This window comes from Mercenaria mercenaria, chromosome 3, assembly GCF_021730395.1.
Source record: "Mercenaria mercenaria strain notata chromosome 3, MADL_Memer_1, whole genome shotgun sequence".
In the NCBI taxonomy this organism is placed as follows: domain Eukaryota; kingdom Metazoa; phylum Mollusca; class Bivalvia; order Venerida; family Veneridae; genus Mercenaria; species Mercenaria mercenaria.
Genome location: NC_069363.1, coordinates 63,515,791 through 63,539,474, shown reverse-complemented (window position 1 = coordinate 63,539,474; position 23,684 = coordinate 63,515,791). Strand labels below are relative to the sequence as shown.

The following is a 23,684-nucleotide window of genomic DNA, read 5'->3' as shown; positions in this document are numbered from 1 at the left end:
TAATTATGCATACATGTAAGGTGCATTTAATAACAAGAAATGTTAATAAAATTAAGCACGCTTTTCTTGAAAATCCGTTTATTTAACACTGACTATATTTTATTAGGAAATCATGAGCAATCATGATAAAATCCCCATAAAAAAGCATGTTATTGAAACATATTTATGTGTTCAATAGATGCCATTTCGCAAATTTTTTCACGTGCTAAGGTCTGGGTCAGAACAACTAGACCTCTGCACGAGACTTCTTTTGTTCAAAGAGGTCATTCAGGAAAATACAGACCTCTGTGTAACAAAGGAAGAGGTATATAAGACTATATATTGTTACGTTAGAGCTAGCGTGGGTTTCAGAGGAAAACATTAAAATGGTATGTATTTTTTCTTCCTATATTCTTTCGTTCTTTCTGTTCTATTCTTCAGTAAACTAGCTATGATATGAACAATTTTTTTGAGTGTTTTACCCATTTTTACCTGCGAGTATCTTTCAACTTTCTGTGTTTTAGAGAAATAGCTAATGCTATTTTTTTATTTTTGGACTGATAATAAAGAATACTACCACAGAATATTCATAGCGTTAATGTATTTTACTGGGACAAGTTACCGCAATTTTCGTGGGACTATTTCGTGCCACGATTATCAGGTCAGAGAGATGGCCTGTTTACACAAGGCTCTAGTCCAACTGATCCGTAACAAGACATATACACATAGGCCAAATGAACCATACTTGTCATAAATATCAAATTGTGTTGAAAGACTTGTAAAAATACGCGCTTAGAAACACATTCGCAATCTTGTTTTGGCGTGTACGCTTACTTCTGAGCGTGTACTTCGTGCTCAGGCAAGATATATAAGCTGCTTTGACTAAATGTTTGTCGCAGAACGAAGAGAATATGGAACAGATTTAGAACTGTCAGTAAAGCAGGAGTTATTTGCATCGAATTAACGGTAATTTTCAACTTTTGTACGTTATTTTGCTGTGTTTCATCAGTTCGGTGCCATTTTGCAATTTTCCCAGCTGTATTATGATCATGTGACTGAAAGTTGCCATTTGATGAATTCCCAAAATTAACGAATTCTACAAATGGCCGAAATAAAGATTTTCCAAAAGTTACATTATTTTATTTTAAGAATTTCGTAAAATCTATGTGACATGGGTGTACAAAATTACGTACCTGTTTGCAAAGCGATTTGCAGATGATACGTATTAGACATTTTCTCATTTGATATCAACTCAAGGTGGCAAAATCGATCTACAGAAGTTTTGGAGTGTTTTTCAAGATCATTTGTTGGATATTACAGATATGCTGGAATAGAATGTGAACATGTTACCGGAAGAGCAAAAGCTATTCATTACAGGGCTGGAGACGGCGATTCAGAATATCTAAAGCATCACACATGGATAGCGTTTAAAGCAGACGGAAAATGGCACTTGATGCATCCGCAATGGTCCATTCAAGCTTTCGTCGGATACGAACACGGTGGCGAAATCGAAATTAAAAAAGACGGTCGAGAAAAAATCAGGATTAGGACTGAAAAACAAGGACGGCCAATGTTTATGGTAAATGACTTTTGGTTTTGTACGACGCCCGAAATCTTTGTGACAAGATGTTTTCCAGACGACATCAAGTGGCAAAATCCGGATGGTAATGTTTTCGTAAATACTGTCAATGAATTTCTGGCTTTACCGGATCTACGACAAGGTTTTTATGACATGAAATTATGTTTACTCAGTGAGGAAAAATCTTGTATATAACAGTCTAAAAAGGGAAAATGCTACGTCTCTGTTATGACTGAAAAGAATGGTGCAAAAGCTATTGATTTCTCATACGAGCTTGCAATGGAAGGCACTTCCGGTGATGATTTGAAGCTCAAGGACATGAAGCAGTTAGTTTTACACCAGATTTGCGGGAAGGAAAGAAATATTATCAAATTTGAAATTCGTCTGCCAGTCGTGGGAACCTACTGGTTTCGCTTAGCAGTAGGACTGGTACATGAACCGGATATGAAGCGGAACTGCTGCGAATTCAAACTATTATGTAAAGAAGCATGCAAGGATTGCAGACGATTCCCCACGTGTGCTGGTCTGGGTGTGTATGGGTACGGTCCACAAGCCGAAGAAGCTGGACTCGTGAATACATCTCAGACAGATGCAAAGATAAACATGAAACCAAACAAAGGGAAGTCAAAACAGACAATTGCTACATTCAAAACAGATTACGACCCTGACGCAGACATGTCGTATGCCGCCCAGATGATCAAGAGCGGAAGTGACGAAGTAGATGGTGATAGTATAAACATCAATCTAGAAGGTGACTGTACTATATTTACAATCGATGTTGATATTGTTTTATTGTTTTATGTTGTTGTTTTCTTTTTTTTATAATTTATTTTTGGCCGCAGTGAAATTTTGACAGCCTGAAGCTGTTGTTTTGATTTTGCTTTATCGGTTACTTAATTAGCAACAAAAAGAGATTTCATGTTGTCTCTTGTGTCTGAAAGATCAGCGGTTCTGGATGTTATTTGAAACGAGCAACAGATGATTAAGGTTATAAATAGGCCTATATATAATGAAATTTTAAATACTAAAACTATGGACTAAACTTCAGGAACTACTGAAGTGGTACACGACAAGACAAAAGGTTAACTGACCGTTAACGCAAACGTTCCAAAAGACGGTGAATATGCTGTGGTGATTACAGCCAAGGACTTAAAAGACAAGAAAAACAAGGAATCCAAGCATGTCGTTAGTTACTTGGTTACTACGCACGAGGACGAAGATGATAGTGAGAAAATGAACGCCTCTTTATCCCAAATGCAGTGCTAAATTTTTTTCACCTCCATATACCCACACTTTATAACAGAATGTAATATCTTACAAAGAGAAGTATTAAGAAAACTAACCATTGAAAGAAATACCAAAATATAGACTATTGCGTCTGGTTCGATAAAAAAACAAAACAACGCTTAATTATTACGTTATTATTGTACCTCTTGAGTCCAGAGGTGTTTGCATTTACTTTCGGTCGTAAATTACTTTTAACCTATGTACATTTACGAAAGGGCCATAATATGAACCTGAAATCATATTTATATAATCAAAAATGACATTTCGATTTTTTTTTGTGAGTATTATAAATATCTACTGAAGGAAAAGGTCGCATTTTCGAAGACTTCGTGATATAAGTGATTTTGGATATCATAATCCTATATAGTGGACAATAAGAGCAGTTGCGACCAGGTTAAGAAGCATAATACAAACTGTACATGTATACGATTACTTAAAATTGAGCCATGCCATGAGAAAACCAACGTAATGGGTTTGCGACCAGCATGGATCCAGACCAGCCTGCGCATCCGCGCAGTCTGATCAGGATCCATGCTGTTCGCTAACGGTTTCTCTAATTACAATAGGCTTTGAAAGCGAACAGCATGGATCCTGACCAGACTGCGCGGAAGCGCAGGCTGGTCTGGATCCATGCTGGTCGCAAACCCACTATGTTGGTTTTCTCACGGCACGGCTCAAATAACATCATTCTCAATCCATCATGGGTTTGTCACAATTCAGGAAAATGGTAAACCTCTGATATCCGCAGCTAGATTAAATATAATTATGACATTTGACATCCTCAGTGTTTAAACGTTTTAGCTATTAATTTTCAATATGAATAAGAACACTTTTCAAAAGTATTCATTTCCATTTACGACCTTTCATTTTTGGGACGCCACTTCTATGTTTTACAATGTAGTAACATCGCTCCTGCATTTAAAGGTCCAATACTAAGGAAAGTGAACATTTTAATTTCTTTTAAAAAGCACAGAAACTATTTCATTTTATTGGAAAATGAAAGTTGGTATGTAGAAATTCGAAATAAATAGCAGTATATGTACAATTACTTTTCTATGAAGTATGAAGAAAGTTAAAAAGACCTGGGGGGTCATTCTGTCGATTCATTGAAATTTCAACATAATACACATACATTTCTTTGAGTTCCAAAGACCTTCTGTAAATTTTGACCTGCCAATCTTCATTATTTAGTGTCTTGCAGAAGTCTATGCACTGGCTATGAAAAAAGTTGCCAACTCACTTTCCCTTAGTAATGGACCTTTAAAAGTGTGTAAGAAAGCGTAACGTTTTGTATTTCAGTTATAAATGAAATATTTCAGAAAGGACAAATGCACAGATCAAACAGCAAGAAAGGAAGGTGAGATGCGAAAACCACAAGGTGGCCAAAATAGAAGAAAGAAACAGACTGGCAGACATTATTGATTCATTCAGAATAGAAATCGAGTCGCTTAAAGGTATACTGAAATTAAATTGAGACAAAGATTATGAAAAATAAATGAAAATAAAGAAATAGTTAAACTGTGTCAAATTTATTTACAAGGGCTTATTTGTGTGCCAAATTTCCTAGACATATAGCCTGAAGGAATATCTTAAAATTGTTAATGGGTTTCAGTAACCACTAACCTTGATGAAATAAGATGTTAAAACAATTACATTTTCTAAGTCAATATAAATGAGCCGCGCCATGAGAAAAACCAACATAGTGGGTTTGCGACCGGCATGGATCCAGACCAGCCTGCGCATCCGAAAGGTAACATAACGAAATACCACACGTGATACCGTAGTAATGGTATGGACCAATTAAAAACCAGGATTACCCGGATATTTACATGTCATGCATAATTTAAAGTATAAACAAAAACAAAGACACGTGGAGGAGCACATGTCAAGAAAAAAATATATATATGTCAGTTTTTACTGTTCATTTCTTTCAGCTAACGCCCTGAATGTTCATGAGTTGAAAATCGTCTGATGTCAGTGGTTGAATCGACCACGATCTTTCTACCGTCTTTCAGCGAGGCAATTATTTTTCCCTCGTCAGACCATGCAGTTTGAACAAGATCTGACGTGCTTGTTTTTTCCAATAATTTAGCGTTTTCAACGTTAGGTCTTCTCTAATAATGATATGAGACCCTTTAAGAAGCTTTCGTGCTTTAACAACATCTTGTTTGGCATGCCGAGACAGTAATTTACAGATAACTGGTCTATTACCATCCTTAGAAAATCTTCCCATTCTGTGTGAAATATCTACATCTGCAATTGAAATCTTAATATTAAGTTTCTCTTTAACCAACTTCACAACCTTCTTGGTTGTTTCTAGAGGTGTCTCCTTCATGTCCGTATCCTCAATACCATAGATTCGAATTGAATTTCTGCGTGTATATTGCTCCAAGCCATTGAGTTGCTCTGACTGTTTTCGCAGGACAGTTTCACGTTCTTGAAGCTGTTGACGTATTTTCTTATTCTCGCTCATAATATTGACATTAGCGTCACTCATTTTTTCCATAGAAATTTCCATATCAGAAACTATATTCTTCAGGCTTTCCACTGCTTGTTCCGACGTCTCTAGTCTGGATTTCAATTCCCCTACTTGAGTGTTAATCTTCTCGAGCTCTTTTTTCACCTCTTTTTAATGACTTTCTGGAATTCGTCTAGCTTCTTGCTTAAGACTTCTTCCGTGATCATTTGTTTAAACTTTGTTTCGATATACTCTTGAGATGCTAATTTATTAAGTTTTTCTGTGAGATTTTTCATCATCTCGGCCATACTATCAGAACTTTGTTCTGGTTGCTTGTCTAGAGGTTTTAAATGTTTGTCGATTTTCGACTGAGTTTCGACAGGGGGAGAGGTGAAGCTTTAGGTGTTGGAGAATTACACACTGAAGAGTCAACAGATTTATCAATTGAAGTATCACCGAGGTTTCCGAGGTTTCCCTCAGTTTGCTTTCCTTTCTTTTGACTAGCCGTCGCTGACAACGATGCTCTGCTACCCCGTTGTAATGGCATGGTTCTTGGCAAATCGATTCAAACAAAAATTACCAGCTGATAACGTTTTAAATGTTTACAATAACGTACTCACGAAAACCTGTTTGCTAATCCAGTTTAACCAGTTTATCCAAAAACTATTTATAGATATCACACCCGTATTTAATCCATTTCTATTGTTCTCACTTTACTTTGAATTAACTCCACTTCTCCTTAACAGAATTAAAAAGTTAAAAGCCCAACATGTCAGTCATCCCCAATTTTATCATCTTGAACAAAAACACTGTGTTATGTTTGTTTTTAAACACAAAAAATTATTTATAATTTCACAGAAAGAAAGACTCCGCTTTCGCGTGTTCGCGACCTTGACCTATTCTATATAAAACTGGCCTTTTTAAAGATCTACCAAACATAGGTAGACCCATTTCAGAGAACAAATCCTTACCTCATTTTAAAGAAGTATGATAAAACTGATATAAAATGAAGAGAAAAGTAGGGGTCATGTATCTTCTAAGAGAGATTTCTCTGGTCACATTTGCTTACTGTAAACTGACATCAAAGTCACACTGCTGTGACCTGGAAGTACTACTCATACTAAAATTGAGCTTGACTTCACCAAATACAACCTGCTCTCCCATTTTTTCCTGCCAAAATGTCAAAAATACATCCACAATGAAATTTAAACAGAAACTAGCTTCAATTTAGACCTCTATCGCCATGCCAAGTGAAAAATTAGTGTTCAAATACCTGGCAGCCATTACGCGATAGACCAGATGGCTCCCACGCTGGTTCCTTTAGTTTAGTTAGGCCTATTACGGGTGCGTCAATTTTCCTAACTATCGCATTTTTGAAGAAAAAGGACTAGATCATAATCATTAACAGTCCGGTTGATAGTGGGGTTCGAGCCAAAAATTTCCCTCAGACCGACAAGAAAATCGCCCCGTCAGTACTTCAGTGCATTGATTAAATAAAAATTTAGTTTTAATCAGATACACATGTAAATTTTATACATGTATTGATTTTTGTTACGCGTTGAACTACTTTAATTACGCGGTAAATATTTGTCATGTGACAAAGGCGAATGACACACGGAAAACTATATTAATCCGCTAAAACCATAAGTCGTTGGTAGCACCAATCTTTATTACGTGAAAATCACAGATATGGATTTTTTATGAAGTATCTGCAAAAAATAGTAGTCACTCATAATTTAAAATGCTATTAGGGCCCCTTTCTTATATATAACTGATATGATGCTAGTCTTGCCAACCTTTTTGTGGTATTTTGTTGATGTTCTGCTAGTCTGGCACAATTATTTCCAAGTGCGCACACAATACTTTTAAGTGAATCCGTTAGATTTTCTTGAAATATAGAAAATATTGGACTTTAAACATACTGAACGTTTAATCTCACTTTGTTTTTTCTTGTGTTTTTTTTCTTGTAAGATTTTAAAAAAATTGTAACACAGTTTTGTAAGATTTTTAAAAAAAAATTGTAACACAGTTAAGATAAATATTTTGACATTTTCTCTGTTTGTTGCCTTGCTTTTATGCATTGACATCTCACATTGGAAGATCCTGTCATGATTGTCTATCGAACTTGCTGTCAGTCTAGTCCGTTTGATTTTCTTGCCAAAGACATGAACAACCCCTTACGATTTTGGTGTCGAGGTCAAAGCGACCTTTAAAACCTTAGTCAGCTTTTACTGATGATCAGATTTCATACAGACATACATTGGTTCCCTATTAGATCTAGAGTCAAGTCAAAGATTATGATTTGTTTGTTTGTTTGGTTTAACGTCGCACCGACACAATTATAGGTCATATGGCGATTTTCCAGCTTTGATGGTGGAGGAAGAGTGCCCCTCCGTGCATTACACTCACGAGCGGGCACCTGGGTATAACCACCGACCTCCGTAAACCAGCTGGATGGCTTCCTCACATTTAAAATTCCACGTCCCGAGTGAGGCGCGAACCCACATCGATGAGGGGCAAGTGTTTTGAGGTCATCGACCTTAACCACTCGACCACGGAGGCCCCAGATTATGATTAGAGTAACCTTTACCGACTTTGGTCTGGATGTGGGTTACTTTTTGGTTCAATGAGTTCAAAAAAAAAAACTAGAAGCATTTAGTGAAATATTGCAAAATGATTGAATCTTTTCTTGCCTTGCTTCTCTATTAAAATGCATACCGGTTCAGCTTCGCTTCCCGACGGTCCTCTCAGGGCTTTGATTAATTAATACTGTATATTGTGTCACTTACTATGACTATGAACATTCTCGGAACGCCGCTACTGTCTTTTGATATCGTGTTTTTTTTACATTACTTTATTGAATTATTTTGGAGGGTTCATTATGTAACTTTATCACATTATATACATTTTCATTATATTATGTGAAAGGTGAAGCACATTATAGGTTATAACACACTAAATAGTTGTTGTTCTTTATTCTATTCAAAATTGACCTATTTCCAATGGCCGCAGCACACATCAGGACCCATTTTAAATGGCTGTTACTTACATTTTCTTGAAGAATATTGTCAGTGCTAACTAAAATCAAGAGAAAAGTGGTGGTCATGTTTGATGCAAGAAAAATAATTTCAGTCAAACACACAAACTGCAAAATCAGCTAATAAATGAGACCCCAAATTATACTGGTGGTGTATGATCTAAGTTTCCATGAAAATTTTTTTCATGTTGTTATTTCATTATGAAAATGCTACGTACACGTCAAGCATAGATCTGTCATGTGACTTTAGCAAAAAATTGCAAAGAAAATAAGGAAAACAGCTCTACAGAGCAAAAAAAAACTGAGGACTATTTGTATCCGCCTTCTTCTATTTAGTGTCTGTATGCCTTTAAAATAAGATGTATAAAAACGACGAGTATCACGTGACACTGATGGCGTTCCGTACAGGCTCAGTAGTTTCCTTTTAATTCTATAGACAGGATACACATGTGCATGTAAAACGATTTTATTATGTAGGTCTAGAATGAACAGATGCAAATTACATTAATTTGTTAAGTCTACAATAGTACAATGTGCCAAACTACATATATACTGTGATGTAATAAACAAATAAGATAAATGGAATAAAACAGTGAAATATTTTAAGATCTTCAAATGGAAATAGATTTGATATCCAGACCAATCCATAATCTTTAATCATAGCTGCACAGAGTGGGACCAGCAAACATAGTCCAAGGCCCAGGATCTGACTTCTTCTGCTCCAGTTCTGAAATTACGCAAAAAGTGTTTTTTAAAACATGGTTGACCAAGGTACTTTCACTTGGAACAATATTGGTACTTTTATCGATACTGACTGTCATTCAAGGATTATTATGTTCATCCTTGATGACATCCACCAAATATTTACCCCTTTTTGTGGATTTTTGCTAGTGTCCCGTTATGATGATGACACTATGGCATAATAAGTGCGACGTAAAAACAGTGAATTGTTGGTTAATAACACACAATTTTCAGTGTTCTTTGGTTACTATAAAAAATAAATCTTCTGGTACGGAATGTCAGAGGAGGTAAGTAGAGTCACTAATTGGGACTAAATAATATCATATTTTCAGTCTCCTGTGTTTATTAGGTTGTGCTAGAATTAAGAAATGATATACATGTATCTCATTTCATGATTTGTCGTTGATTAAAACCGTTGCTTCAATACTTTTAAAAGTAAGAGATATCTCAGACGACAAACTCATCTTCGAACGTTGGCCCTTGGAATATCAAACGTTTTAACGTCGCATCGCAACGAAGACTTCCAGTAGGCAACTTCTGGGAAAATGCACGTTTTATCGCTGAATAAATTTTTTCTCTTTTTTTTTATTTAGATGCAAATGAATTATATCACGAGGGCGAAACCCTAATAATACGCATCTAAACGACAAACAATGATTTTATTCAGGAGCAAACCACTAAATGCATCTGTGAAGATATTTACCAAAATTTTGCCTGTTTTGCCTTGTTTCCTTTTCCAGCGCGCCGATTACTGTTACTGATTTTGTGGACTAAAGAGTCTGAGATGGCAATTTTCCCATCGTTTTAAATAAATTTGTGTGGGAAGTGCATTGGCATGTTAGAAAAGACGTATATAAATTGGAAGATGATAAAATGATGTCGGTGGACCGTGATAATTTCTTTACTTTTTATATAGAGCCTATAAATAATTCTAGTAATATAAATTTCTTGTAATATACCATTTACCTGTGGCTTTATGAATCTCGAAATTCGTTCACAATTATTTCTGGTCATGTCGGTATAACATCTGGAAATTCTGCAAAAATAACAATATTTATATATCAAAGTATCTTTGCAATGTCTGCCATTTGTTTTTCATTCTTACTGAAATTTTCTTGAAACTAAGCTGATATTCTATAAAATGTCATTCGTTGGGAAAGACTTACTGAAATACGCACACCCAACATGTGCTCAGTTATTTTTTTTCCTTTTTACTATTTTTTTTTCTGTTTTTCCTTTTTTTTTGCAATCGTCCAAGCTTAGGTTGTGAAAAAAATGTGGATAAATGTTTCTTTATGTCAATGCGGTTATCTCCCTTTTACCGCTAAGGTGACCAGTATTTTTTTCTGCTCTTAAGAGTATCAGGTTCTAGCAAACGTCAAATAGGAATTAAGGGGAGCGGTGGTCTAGTGGACAATGTGTCGGCCGCTCAATCCAAGGGTCGTGGGTTCGAGCCTCACTGGGGTCATGATCATGACCTCATATGACGCCAGTACTGTTTTTTTTCCAGGAAAAGGACTCGATAGTGGTTCCAATAACAACAAAAACAAATAAGTATAAACTAAGTAGGAATCCCTTCGTATATAAATATCCTTAGTACCATTTACATGATTATGTATTTCTACATTTATGTTGCGTATCTTCTTAACAACAAATTGTACATTACCCTTGGAAATTGTATCTGCTTGGAGGATCTATTTCTGAAAGAAAAAAAATGCAATTATTAATAAAATATACATTTAAAAGTTATATCTATTATCTTTTCAGACTGCTACATTGTTGCAGTTCTGCGACAAAGTTTGTCCCTCCGTATTATTTTCTGATAAAAGAAGGTGTAGTTCACGATGTTTTAAGCAACTTGTGAGATGTCCACTTAAAATTGCCATATGGTTTTGAAATTGTTTTCAACTTATCGTTATTTGCAGTTTTAATCTTGTCGGGTTAATAAACCTTAGATTGGGACATTATCAACGGCCATTCAACAGGTATGTGACAGGCAAATTTATTTTCGGTACGTACCACGTAGTCTTAGTCTCATTGGCCATTTACCACAGCGCGTATGTAACAGGCAAACCTGTGATTGGTACACACTTACCTCCTAGATTACTTATCACCCATTCAAAGGGTCTGTGACAGACAAATTTATGTTCGGTACACACTTACCACGCAGTTTTCTTGCCGGACCATTCACCACATTGGATATGTGACAGACGGAACCAGCCTTCTTGGGTAAATCATATATCACCTTGTTCCGACCAACTTCCCAACTCAAGTGTCCTGCAAGTTAAACTACATTTGAGATATCTCCACATCAAAGTTAAATGCAGCATTCTATCTATCTATCTATCTATCTTCCATAGCCGTCGAACCCCTTGCGGGGACGTAGACGTTTTGCGCGTCAAAATCATAAAGAGAAAGAATAGATCTATAGTGAAAAAAATTTAGAGTGCAAGAAACTAAAAAATAACTTTGAAGGACGGATTACACCAAACCGGAAGTGACTACTCAGTGTTACATGTGAAGTAGAATTTCTTGGAATAAGTTTTATTCTTTGCGAAAAATGTCTACCTACGCGTAACTGCTAAATGGCTGTTTTCTTTGGGGCATTTTTAGAGGGTGATGTTTCTCAGAACAGATTATTTTTCTTATATTCAACATAACATGTCAATATTTTTCTATTTTTAATAAGAAGACATGTTATACTAAATGATCATATATGGTTTTCATATCATTGAAATGCTCTAAAGTGCTGAAAATGAGGTCTGAATGTTTTGTTATTAATATGAAATAAATAAGGAATTGAATTGGTAGAATGTAACCTGAAATAAAAGGTTAAAACTTGAGTTAGCAGGATAACTAGGGCGAGACATGTTCAAGGCTGCAAACTGCGGCACTGAACTGCTCTAGGTTAGGGAGGCGGGCGACACTGGGGGGAAGTTGGCTCCAATGTTACACAGTTCTCGGAAAATAAGAAAACTTGTAATAGTCAGTGGTTGCAGTAATTAACCTATAACTTAGAGAATGGCCATAGCGGACACATCGGGTCATTGGGGTCAGGTAACCATCGATTGGGATAGCAACCAGATCATGATGAATCTTATAGAAGAGTGATAACTTAGAATCTATATGCCTTAAATCCAGTCGACGAAGGTTTAGGGAGTGTAGCATATCTGTTACACTAGAAGTACGGCCGTAGTCAGTCTTGATCCAACGGGCGGCTCTCCTTTGGACGCTTTCAATTTGGTCTATCTGGGTTTGGGTGTGGGGCGACCATACCTCGGAGGCATATTCAAGCTGGGGTCGGACTAGAGTCTGGTAAGCAATGGTCTTAATGGGTTGGGATTTGACCTTAATGTTTCTTCGTAAGAACCCTAGGGTTTGGTAAACTTTTTTGGTTGACCTATTTATGTGATTGTCCCATGATAGGTCATTTGAGATATCCACGCCTAGGTATTTAGCGGAGCTGACCGATTCAAGTTGGACTCCATGTAGGTAATACTGGGTAGGGATAGGATGTTTCCTTTTAGTGGCGTGGATAACTTGACACTTGGAGGGGTTGAACTCCATATCCCACTCCAACTCCCACTTTTCTAGAAGTTTTAGGTCATTTTGGAGAGTGACAGATTGGTCTGCAGATGACAATGTTAGATATATTGCCGTGTCATCTGCAAACAGACGGACTTTGGAACTGATGTTTTGTGGGAGGTCATTTATGTAAGCTAGGAAGAGCAGGGGACCAAGTACAGACCCCTGCGGGACACCTGATGATACTGGGATGGCATCAGAGGTAGTGCCATTTAGGACTACTGATTGGATCCTATTATCTAAGAAGCCTTTGACCCATCTTAGTGTGTTACCTCTGACTCCATATTCATGCATTTTTAGTAGGACTTTCTCATGGCTAACCTTGTCGAAAGCCTTACTAAAATCTAGAGGTATAAGATCTACTTGTTTCTTATTGTAGACCGAGGTGACCAGATCATTTACTAACATAACTAACTGAGTAACGGATGACCTTTCTCCCCTAAATCCATGATGTAGGTCGTACAGAATACCATGGTTACTGAAGTGCTTAACAATTGATGAGGAAACAATGTGTTCAAGAACTTTGCATAGGACACATGTTAATGAAATTGGCCTTTAATTTACTGGATTTGACCTATCACCTTTTTTAAAAAATGGGGGCAACATATCCGGATTTCCACTGGGATGGAAGTGAAACTTCCTCCAGGGATTTCTGGAATATGACCTCAAGGATGGGAGATAGTTCTACAGAGAGTGTTTTAAGTATTATAGGCTTGATTTTGTCAGGACCACTGGCATTATGGAGGTTCAGGTTGCTGAGAAGTTTCTCAATACCTTTTGTACCTATCCTAATATCTGGCATAGTAGGGACTGAATTTCCATCTGGGGTTAGTTTCATTTTACTGAGCGAGGCGAGGTTTAGTGGTGATTTGGGGCTAAAAACAGACTGAAACTGTTTGTTCAGTACTTCTTGCTTTAGCTTGATCATCCAGATGGAGTTTATTTTCATACTTAAGGGGAGGGATAGAGGAAGATTCCTGCCTCGAGTGTTTAATGAGCGAGTACAGTTTCTTAGCATTGCTAACGCCTGTGTGAGAAGTGGGGTGGGCGGGAGTGCATGGAGGCGTAGGCTTATCCAGCACTTTAATGTTTCATCATGTAGTGATAAAACAAATAATTTGAATCTGCCTGTGGGTTTGATGTATCTTGAACTTGTAAAAAGTTTAGTGTGATTTTTTCCTCTGCAAATATTTCCTTTCCAAAAAAAACAAAAAAACAGTAAGTTAAGAGAGAGATATGGAGAAATTAATGTATCGCACGGAACAAAATGATTCGTTGATTAGGAAATTTTTCACAGAAAGGAGACTTGCGACTCCGGTTTGATGACACCATTCGCACGCTACCAATGATTTTACGATACTCTTTGTTTCATTTGATAATGTTATTTCGTAGTTTCCTAGAGTATCACATTTTCAGAGACATATATATATATCCATCAACACCGCTCTTTCAGTGTTGCTTGTTTGGGCTTAGAATGCCACACATACATACTCATACATACTAAAACGCAGTAGATGCTACTGAGAAGGAAAAAAAAGATCAAGACTCTTTTTAGTTGGACTATTTATGAAAAAAACTTGGTTTACATTTAATTTGGTAGTGATTAGCCTCAACAAGAACTTGGTTATAGTCATGGAATTAACAGATCATTTCGAAAGTGTTAAGATTACCTCCATGCCAAAAGATCCATTTGAACTCGATTTTGTTCAAGCCTTCGGGGATGTTTACTGTGGCCGCATATTTTGTGTTATTATGACGGATGCCTATGACGCCCTTTGCCGGATCCCAGGATCCTAGTTCAGGTATATTCCCGACAATAGCCGCGCAGTCACAGGTATCACTGGCTGATGTTACAGTAAAAATAACTGTGATCTGAAAAACGAGAATATTGAATTTTAATGGACATCCCTACAGGCTGCAGACGTTTTTATCGAAATAAATTAAGTAATCGCAAAGATTTTTTTGATTTTTTGGTAACTGCGGTAATTTATACCTGTAAATAAAACACCGGTACATAGTGATTCAATGAGTTTCGGTATAATTTCTGGTTCTTTGGAATCATGGAAACTAAATTTGCTGGCTCTATGGTTTGACATTTAAAAATCAACTGATTGTTACGCATTCCGTGTAGGGTTATGGTACGATATCTGTTTTAATGTTTCTCAGTACTTTAAGTCTAAATAATGAACAGAAATTATCAATTAATAAGCATATGTTGGGCACATTTTGTTAACGAATTTTTCTTATTTGCCATTAATAATGTATACGATCTTGAACGATATTGTAATACATGCACCAAAAATCTTATTTTAATTAGCTTATATTCTGATTAATTGCTCTTTCTACGATAGTCAGTTTGTTTTGCCCCTTCGCACTATAGTTTGGTTTGGGCGATAGTGTGATAATACGATGCGAAGATGTGTAGATAAGACAATGTGTCGATGCCGCTGTCATAACTTACGATGGGAATCATCATCGCATCGTATTTTCTGTTTGGCTGTTTGAACCGTATTATCGTACTGACCTTACAAATCTACAGGGCTAACGGCCGAAACAAGGATGGCCCCAACGGTACACGGGCATATTTGCTTTTGCTAATTTTAACAAAATTTTGTAAGTAGAATTTTCTGATTAAAAGTGTTATATTCACGTTGAATATAGAAACAAAATTACCATTTCTAACTGCCCTTAATACAATGGAATAACGACACACCGTGTGAACCAGACGGTGTCAGTTCTCCGATACTTAATTGTGCAAGTAGATCTATCTGTATTTTTGTTAGTAATCCATCTCTTGCAGTTTACTTTACAGACATCCGCTAGTCTGTGTGCAGGGTAAACGTTGCCAAGTGATTTCGGATACACTCTTACATCATCATTTATGACGTCCGGGACGTCAGAGAACAGCATTTGACGTCGTTTTGCAGTAGATTATATTCATGCGTTATATTCTAGAGTGTGTAAATTGTAATATGTTGCGATCAAACACTGACTTTTATGAAAAATCATATTAAAGAAACAGGTATTGGAGAGGTGATATTTACAAAAGTACTTGTAGCAACAACAAAAAATCTGCCCTTTGTTGTTCATATACACTCCAGTGTAAAGTTTTGGTACCAAGTCTAGTCTGGAAACGGACTAGATAATCTTTTTTTTTTTATTATTTCTTTTATATATTCTGACCGGTCTTTCATGGCTCTGATTATAAAAAAGGGACATAATTATAATAAATTTGAGGCTGATTGGTACCAAGTCATTTGTCGGCCAAAACTCTACTGTCGCCCGCGAGATTCGGTGTAGATAATCGGATGGCAGACGGTGAGACAGTGGAAAACAGGCGTGAAGTAGATACAAACGGCATATCTCATTACGAAATTGGAACAGGTTTTTGGTGCTAAGAAACAAGATTGTTCGAATTATGCCCCTGGGGTGAAAAGAGGCCGCGCCCCAGGGGTCACTTGATACATGAGTTATAGGAAAAATACTTCAAATATTATCAGATTATTTTTCCAAGACTGTTTAATTATATTTACCTGATGACACAAAGTGATAAGGGTCACCCGACTGTGACCTTGACCTACTGACCTACTTTCTTGTTTTTTAAGATACAACCTTGAAATTTGGATGACATGTACAGTTTTGCACACCGATCTTAAAACTGACTTTCAGTGACCATGATTGTGACCCACTGACCTACTTTCTTGTTTTTTTAAGATACAGCCTTGAAATTTGGATGGCATGTACAGTTTTGCACACTAATCTGAAAACTGACGTTCAGTGACCATGAATGTGACCTACTGACATACTTTCTTGTTTTTGAAGCTTTAGCAAAGAAATCTGTTCAAGCAAGCAACTTTACTTAGGTGAGTGTTATAGGGCTATCATGGGCCTCTTTTTCTTCCTTGTGGCAACACTTTGATGTATTTGTTCCTGACTTTACACATGCCTTTTTGAATCTATACACACAAAAGAGTTACCATGGAAACGTGCCAATCCAGGCAATGATATAATGAATGGCCAACGGGTGTGTATGTTTACTTTTTGTTTCTTTTGGCAACACTTTGTTTGTTTGTTTGTTTGTTTTGGGTTTAACGCCGTTTTTCAACAGTATTTCAGTCATGTAACGGCGGGCAGTTAACCTAACCAGTGTTCCTGGATTCTGTACCAGTACAAACCTGTTCTCCGCAAGTAACTGCCAACTTCCCAACATGAATTATCAGAGGTGGGGGACTAATGATTCCAGACACAATGTCGTTTATCAAATAGTCACGGAGAACATGCGCCCCGCCCGAGGATCGAACTCGCGACCCCGCTCTTACCTACTGAGCTAAGCGGGCGGGCAATTTGGCAACACTTTGATATGTTTGTTTCTGCTTTTTATAAACCTTTCTGTATCTATACACACATCAGGATTACCATGGCGGTCAGACGTACAAAGTTATACAGCAGACTTTGGAGCATATAGGGTTTGTATGTTTACTTTCTCTCTCTCTCTCTCTCGCAGCAACACTGATATTTTTCTGTTTGTTTCCCTGCATTTAAACACTCAACAGGGTTACCATGACTTGTTGAATAGCAATGACAAACCTTCACTTATTAAACTTGCTCTGTTTTGTAAATCCATCATGTCATGTTTTAGCTAGCCAGATATTACACTTTATCAAGCCTTATTTCATATAACTTATTCTCTGTGTAAAACATATTTTGGCATATCTTCATAATTGTTGTTTTGTCAAAAAAGGGTTTCTGTTGGTGCGAATTGTTTGTCGCATTGGATTCTTCGTCTTTCGTTCCGTTAAAATATATCTTATTTTTACCATATCAATGTATAATTACTAGATGTATTCCTGTACACAATTATAAGAATAGGTTAAATATTGCGATGTGTTTTAATAATTTTACTTGCCCCATAAATCTTAGATAGCTGCAGAGATGTAGGCCTACCATGAAATATGCAGACGACAGACGGCATCTGGGTAAGCGCACGAAACTGTTCTATTTTATGTCTGCTTTTATTCATTTTTGTTTTGTATTGTTGTTTTTCTCTAGAATGTTGGGGTACTTTGAGAATAAAGCCGCAGACGGATATGGAGATGCAGATCAAATAATTTTTTTTATCATGAACAGGTGTGTATATTGCTACTTAGGTTGTCCTATTTTGCATGCATTTCTCCTGCAGATTATTTTTTCAAAATTATGGCTGATGTTGAATACTGTGAAGATATCATTTTGTAGATATCGCAATGGCTTAGTGGAAGGTGCAGCTATGGTAACTGATATTGACTATACAAGCGCGTGCAAGGTTGACATGTTGATTAAGTGGACGGTCCTTTTTATACGCCCGAAGGGACGTATTATGTTATGACGCTGGTGTCCGTCTGTCCGTCTGTCCGTTAGCAATTTTGTGTCTGTCCTTTAGCAATTTTGTGTCCGCTCTGTAACTCTTGAACCCCTTGAAGGATTTCAAGGAAACTTTACACAAATGTTCACCACACTGAGACGATGTGCAGAGCGCATGTTTTGGATGTCTCGCTTCAAGGTCAAGGTCACACTTAGGAGTCAAAGGTCATATCAGTTTGTTTCGTGTCCGCTCTGTAACTCTTGAACCCTTTGAAGGATTTCAAAGAAACTTGATACAAATATTCACCACTCCAAGACGATGTGCAGAGCGCATGTTCCGGATGACTTGCTTCAAGGTCAAGGTCACACTTAGGGGCCAAATGTCATATCAGTTTGTTTCGTGTCCGCTCTGTAACTCTTGAACCCCTTGAAGGATTTCAAAGAAACTTGACACAAATGTTTACCACACCAAGACGACGTGCAGAGCGCATGTTCGGGATGACTTGCTTCAAGGTCAAGGTCACACTTAGGGGTCAAAAGTCATATCAGTTTGTTTCGTGTCCGCTCTGTAACTCTTGAACTGCTGGAAGGATTTCAATGAAACTTGGCAGAAATGTTCACCACATTGTAACAATGTGCAGAGCGCATGCTCCGGATGACTCGCTTCAAGGTCAAGGTCACACTTAAGTTAAGGGTCAAAGGTCATATATGACTTTGCTTTGTGTATATTGCTCTGCATTGCAGTGCTCTTGTTTTTATTTGGCAGATCTCATTTTTGTACTTACAATAATTTTTGTTTTGAATTACTTCCCTTTTATGTTACTATAAATAGCTTATTTAGAAACTTTTTTATTATTGGTCGTAGGGAAAAACCGAGACCACTTTTCTGTGGTACAACATGGATGGTACCTCTAATTTTAAGGTGTATTTTTACATACTTGTACCTGATAAGGATTTTTTTGTAGACTTTGAATATTTTTTTTGTGGACTTAGATTTGTTTTTTGAAGTTTTCCTTTTGTTGTTCCAGTCCTTTGGGGCTACAACAGTCAAGTTCTTAAAATTTTGCTCCCATCCTATGATGTAAGCCTTCGGGCGTATATTGCCCCGCTTGGCGGCGCTCTTGTTCTCGGGTGTAATGAGGTATGCAATTTATCTATACAATTACTTTATCTTTGTACTAGGCATACAGTTTTCAGCCAAGTTATTGCATACGAGACTCAGACTCCGCCTTCGTGAACATATTGAATTGTCTCCGTTGCCGGTGATCACACTGAAAACAAACAAATATTCTTTATGTAATATACAAGTTGGTAATTCTGTTTAGGTAAACTATGAAGTGTCAAAAGTTTTCATTAATGGTGTAATTTTACGCCAAAAATCTTTTATAGCTGTGGTCTAAATAAGGCAAACGTTTGCTACCCTATCACCATGAGACGTGGTTCGAATCCGCGAAGCCTGCTTCTACTAGTTTCATTAACATTTGAGGAACCATATGTCCATTGTTGCTGCCTACTTCATCTGTAGGTATAAGGATATGATCAACACCATCTTCCGTGTCTTCAGAAAGAAGGGATTCATTTCTAAGACTTTTGTTCTTACCTTTCAGTTGCTCTGTTGGTTTCTTTCTTATCATTGCTAGATTTCATGAAAATCAAAATAGTTATCAAGTTTTACAAAAATGGTAACTTAACTATTTCAAATGATTGGAAATATATTTAACTATTTTTTTTTTTTTTAATTGAAATTACTGAAATATGCTTTAAATATGATTGGTTGATCTTTCTACTTAAAGATGATAGCAATAAAACCTCTTCTTTCGTTAAAAGTTTTTTTGACTGGTTCCTGTCAAAAATAACCAAACCTTTCGAATTAACTATGACAGATGGAGCATTTTTTGCTTTTTATCCCGAATTCAAGGAAAACATTGCTATAGAATATGTTGATCGATCTGGGTTACGTTTGTGTGCATTTAATCAAAGAATAACGAAAATTGTCTCCTTTTTCTTTTACAACTGTCAATTCAAATGAAAATGCGACAGTATTAGACAAAAAATTTCTACATTGCATGTAAGTGTTGCTACTCCAAGAGGGGTTCCCCGCCATCATAAGCGTATTCTGATATTTTTCCTCATTTGCGTCGATGCCATTTATTTTATCAATAACATGTTCAAGTTTGTCTCCTTTTTTGTTAACATATGACCTGCTTTTGTAAAGCACTTTGAGTCTTCTTTCAAAATTGCGACGTTGCAGCGGAGTAAACTACTGTACACTTTACCAGTTATTTCGTTTCGTATACTTGTTGTTATGAAGAATCATTTCTGGGACATATCTATAAGCTTGTTAATAAGTAATCAACAGAAGAAAATTTTTTCACTACAAAAATGGTAGGTATCAATAAAGCGCGAAGCAGCACTGATTCTCCATTAATAGGCACATCTTCTTTTGGTTCTTCGGTTGACTTTTTTTCCTCTGCAGCATCCCTTATATAACCATGAAGCAAGGCTTTTTGGAAAAGGAGTCTGAGATTTTTTTTTTGAAAAAGCGTTTGAATTTTTTCTTAACGATGTCATATGTCTGATCGTCGCCCTTGAATCAGCAACTTTTTCTAAACAAGCATATAATTTTCGTCCCTTTTGAAAGTTTGTCTGGCATGACTGATATCAACGTACGTTCTCGTTTTTTCTTACCAAATTAAGAAATCGTTACCTCCATTATACTTCAAGCAAAACTTCAAAATGTACTTGGGAAAAAAAAGGCAAACATAAATTTTCTACACGTAGTGAACTTTTTAAATAGAATCAATATCCGGTTAATAGACTGGTCCACGTGTCACATTATACGTCGCAGCTAAGCATTACGATGAACTAATATTTTATTCAAGTAACTGTTGGAATATTTTGGATATGTTTTGCAGTTAGCATTTTTCCGACGCCAAAGAGCGGTAGGCCTTAAAACATTTTCCTTGATGAAACTATATGAAATATTAAAGGCACAGCACTAGAAATGAAAAAAATTTACACCAATATATTAATCCATTCTCTTTCATAATAAGCTTGTGGAAACATTGTCTTAATTATACAAAGCAGTTCATACTCGAAAAAAAAGATATTTTTTTTTTGTCTTGAAAGTAAACTAAAATAAATATCAGCAATCGTTTTGTCACAAATTTAAAAACTACCCCTGCGCTATAACTTAATATACTGCAGATGCAAAGTACCTGACAAGTACAGATAAATACTGTATGAGGCAAGAGTTCTCTTCTTTTTCATTAATGTTATAACTATCTCGTTATCAAGATTTTAAGATTTGAAGACAAGAAAATAATCAAATATTCTGTAATTTTTCTAAGTATGAAAAATTTTTCTGCTATCTCTAAATGTTAGCGTTGCATCTCTGAGACTCTACTTTTTGGAGATGGCGTTGAAAATATCACTTTCAGATAAATTTAATCGATGTTTTACTTGAAATGTAAAGTCATAAAATGCAGTTTAAACAATATTAAACGTTTTATATAATTTATATTATAGTTTCATTATTTCCCGAATGTATATCTTTCCTTGGCACTTCGCTGTTTCTCCTCAAATGAAATCGAGTCCAGATAAATATAATATTAATATGTCCTCGGCCAGTTTGCCGCTAAATAAATTTTTAGCTAACATGGTAAACATAGTAATAGTAACCAAAAACACAAGTAAATTCTTTTGAATGTGACAAAAAATGATAATAATAGTTATAAATACATGTATGTGGTAATTTATTGTGCAACAGTTGTTTTTTTTTTTTTTTGTAACAGAGACGCTAAAGGCGATATACGTGGTGCATGCATTCCTGCACAAACACAAAATTGTCTATAATCTGATATATTTAAATTTATAGTTATTTAAAATAACGTAAAAAACTGCCGACTATAAAGTCTTGCATTTCTAATGTCAAGTCTGTCGAGGCTAATCTATAGTTATTTGATATTACTTTGAAAAACTAAGTTATTGTCTAAAAGTTTATTTCAATTCCTTATTTTTCTGTTTCGTAATTGTTTGTGTGAAAAAAAAAAAACAGCAAGATTGGCAGTTTTATTTTCATACGTTTGAACTGCGAAACTGTTGAAAATCCACCACAGACATTAATATCTTAACTCAACTTCATACCTAGTATTGATGCAGGAAATTGTATGATGATTAAAACAACACGAAAGAAACATTCTTCATTCTTCTTTCAGAAAAACAATACAGTTCTGCGTAACTTATACAAAAAATTAACGCGGACACGTTGACGCGTTGACGACGTAATTACGTAGTGTTTAATGATTAGTACATTCATAAAAGTCGCTCATTTCCGGGATTAACCTCCGCGTAGAAATATTATCAAATTATCATCTTTTTCACCTAGAAAATCACTGACTATAGTAAAGAATGACGACACATTTTGCAACGCATGGTGAAATCTAATTCTCATCATAACCTACAAACAATGAATCCGTTCAGGTTTACTTTAAGTGATTCATCAATCTCTTTGACTGTGTTCACAACAGTTCCAAATAATTCCATTTAAACGCCAGGAAAATAAGTAAAATCAATATTCTGTATTATTGTTCATTTTTTTGCTCGGCTGAAATCAACCTAATTTACAAGGGTGGCAGTGTACTGTGCCGATAATGGGAAATAACATTGTATCGGAATTTGGTCGTTGACAGGGTGTCGAATTGATCAGGGTCACACTCCAAATAAGAAGCTATTGGGATTGTAGTGCATTCTTCTTTTATACGCCCGTTTGAAAAACGGGACGTATTATGGGAACGCCCCTGGCGGCGGAGGGTCGGGCGGGCGGCGTCCACAGACTTTGTCCGGAGCATATCTTCTTCATGCATGGAGGGATTTGATGAAACTTGGCACAATTGTTCATCATCATGAGATGGAGTGTCATGCGCAAGAACCAGGTCCCTAGGTCTAAGGTCAAGGTCACACTTAGAGGTCAAAGGTCAAATTCAAGAATGACTTTGTCTGGAGCATATCTTCTTCATACATGGAGAGATTTGATGTAGCTTGGCACAATTGTTCACCATCATGAGCGGAGTGTCATGCGAAGAACCAGGTCCTAGGTCTAAGGTCAAGGTCACACTTAGAGTCAAAAGATACAAGAATGAAAACTTGTCCGAGCATTTCTTCTTCATGCATGAGGGATTTGATATTACTTGCAAAAATGTTCATCACAACACGACGGAGTCATGCGCAAGAACCAGTCCCTAGGTCTTAGGACATCTCGCACTTAGAGCCAAAGGTCAGATACAAGAATGACTTGTCCGGAGCATTTCTTCTCATGCATGGAGGGATTTTGATGTAACTTGGCATAACTGTACACAATCATGAGACAAGTGTCATGCACAGTCCCTTCTTTAGAATTACTTCCCTTTGTTGTTACAAATAAATATTATCTTATATTGTAACTTTTTCATTACTAGTCGTAGGGAAAATTCGAGACCATTTTTCTGTAAACATCATGCATGTTACATTCAATTTGAGTGGGATTGACCTATCTCTACCTGGTAAAGGGAAAATTAAAAATTTTCCTTAGTTGTTACTATAAATAACTTATATTGTAACCTTTTTGATAAATTGCCATAGGGAAAACCAAGACCACTTTTTTTGTGTACAACAAAACTAATGTTTCAAGATGAAATTCT

General features: G+C 36.4%; 2 protein-coding genes across 3 annotated transcripts; one reads left to right on the top strand and one right to left on the bottom strand.

Annotated features, from left to right (window-relative positions):
• Positions 1–1,748: 1,748 nt before the first annotated feature.
• Positions 1,749–4,285, top strand: LOC128556046 (uncharacterized). The gene is made up of 2 exons (XM_053539953.1): positions 1,749–2,783; positions 4,165–4,285. The coding sequence occupies exon 1, from the start codon at positions 1,787–1,789 to the stop codon at positions 2,381–2,383; it is 597 nt and encodes a 198-aa protein (XP_053395928.1). The 5' UTR covers positions 1,749–1,786; the 3' UTR covers positions 2,384–2,783; positions 4,165–4,285.
• Positions 4,286–8,792: 4,507 nt separating this feature from the next.
• LOC128545845 (uncharacterized) lies at positions 8,793–15,527 on the bottom strand. Of its 2 annotated transcripts, none has more exons than XM_045302817.2 (6): positions 15,340–15,527; positions 14,337–14,538; positions 11,245–11,358; positions 10,748–10,781; positions 10,041–10,117; positions 8,793–9,067 (listed from the first exon to the last, which is right to left on the bottom strand). In XM_045302817.2, exons 1-6 carry the CDS (start codon positions 15,340–15,342, stop codon positions 8,994–8,996), a joined length of 504 nt encoding a protein of 167 aa, XP_045158752.2. In that variant the 5' UTR covers positions 15,343–15,527; the 3' UTR covers positions 8,793–8,993. The 2 variants fall into 2 exon arrangements, with proteins under 2 accessions (XP_045158752.2, XP_045158748.2); XM_045302813.2 differs by having other exon boundaries at positions 10,048–10,117; positions 15,340–15,526.
• Between the last annotated feature and the right edge of the window lie 8,157 nt (positions 15,528–23,684).

Coding starts and splice junctions, on each gene's coding strand:
- LOC128556046 (XM_053539953.1), top strand. CDS start 1,787: ATGACTGAAAAGAATGGTGCAAAAGCTATTGATTTCTCATACGAGCTT.
- LOC128545845 (XM_045302813.2), bottom strand. Junction 11,359..14,336: donor ATGGATCTTTTGGCATGGAG/GTAATCTTAACA, acceptor TTTAACTTGCAG/GACACTTGAGTTGGGAAGTT. Junction 10,782..11,244: donor TCCGGCAAGAAAACTGCGTG/GTAAGTGTGTAC, acceptor TTTTTCTTTCAG/AAATAGATCCTCCAAGCAGA.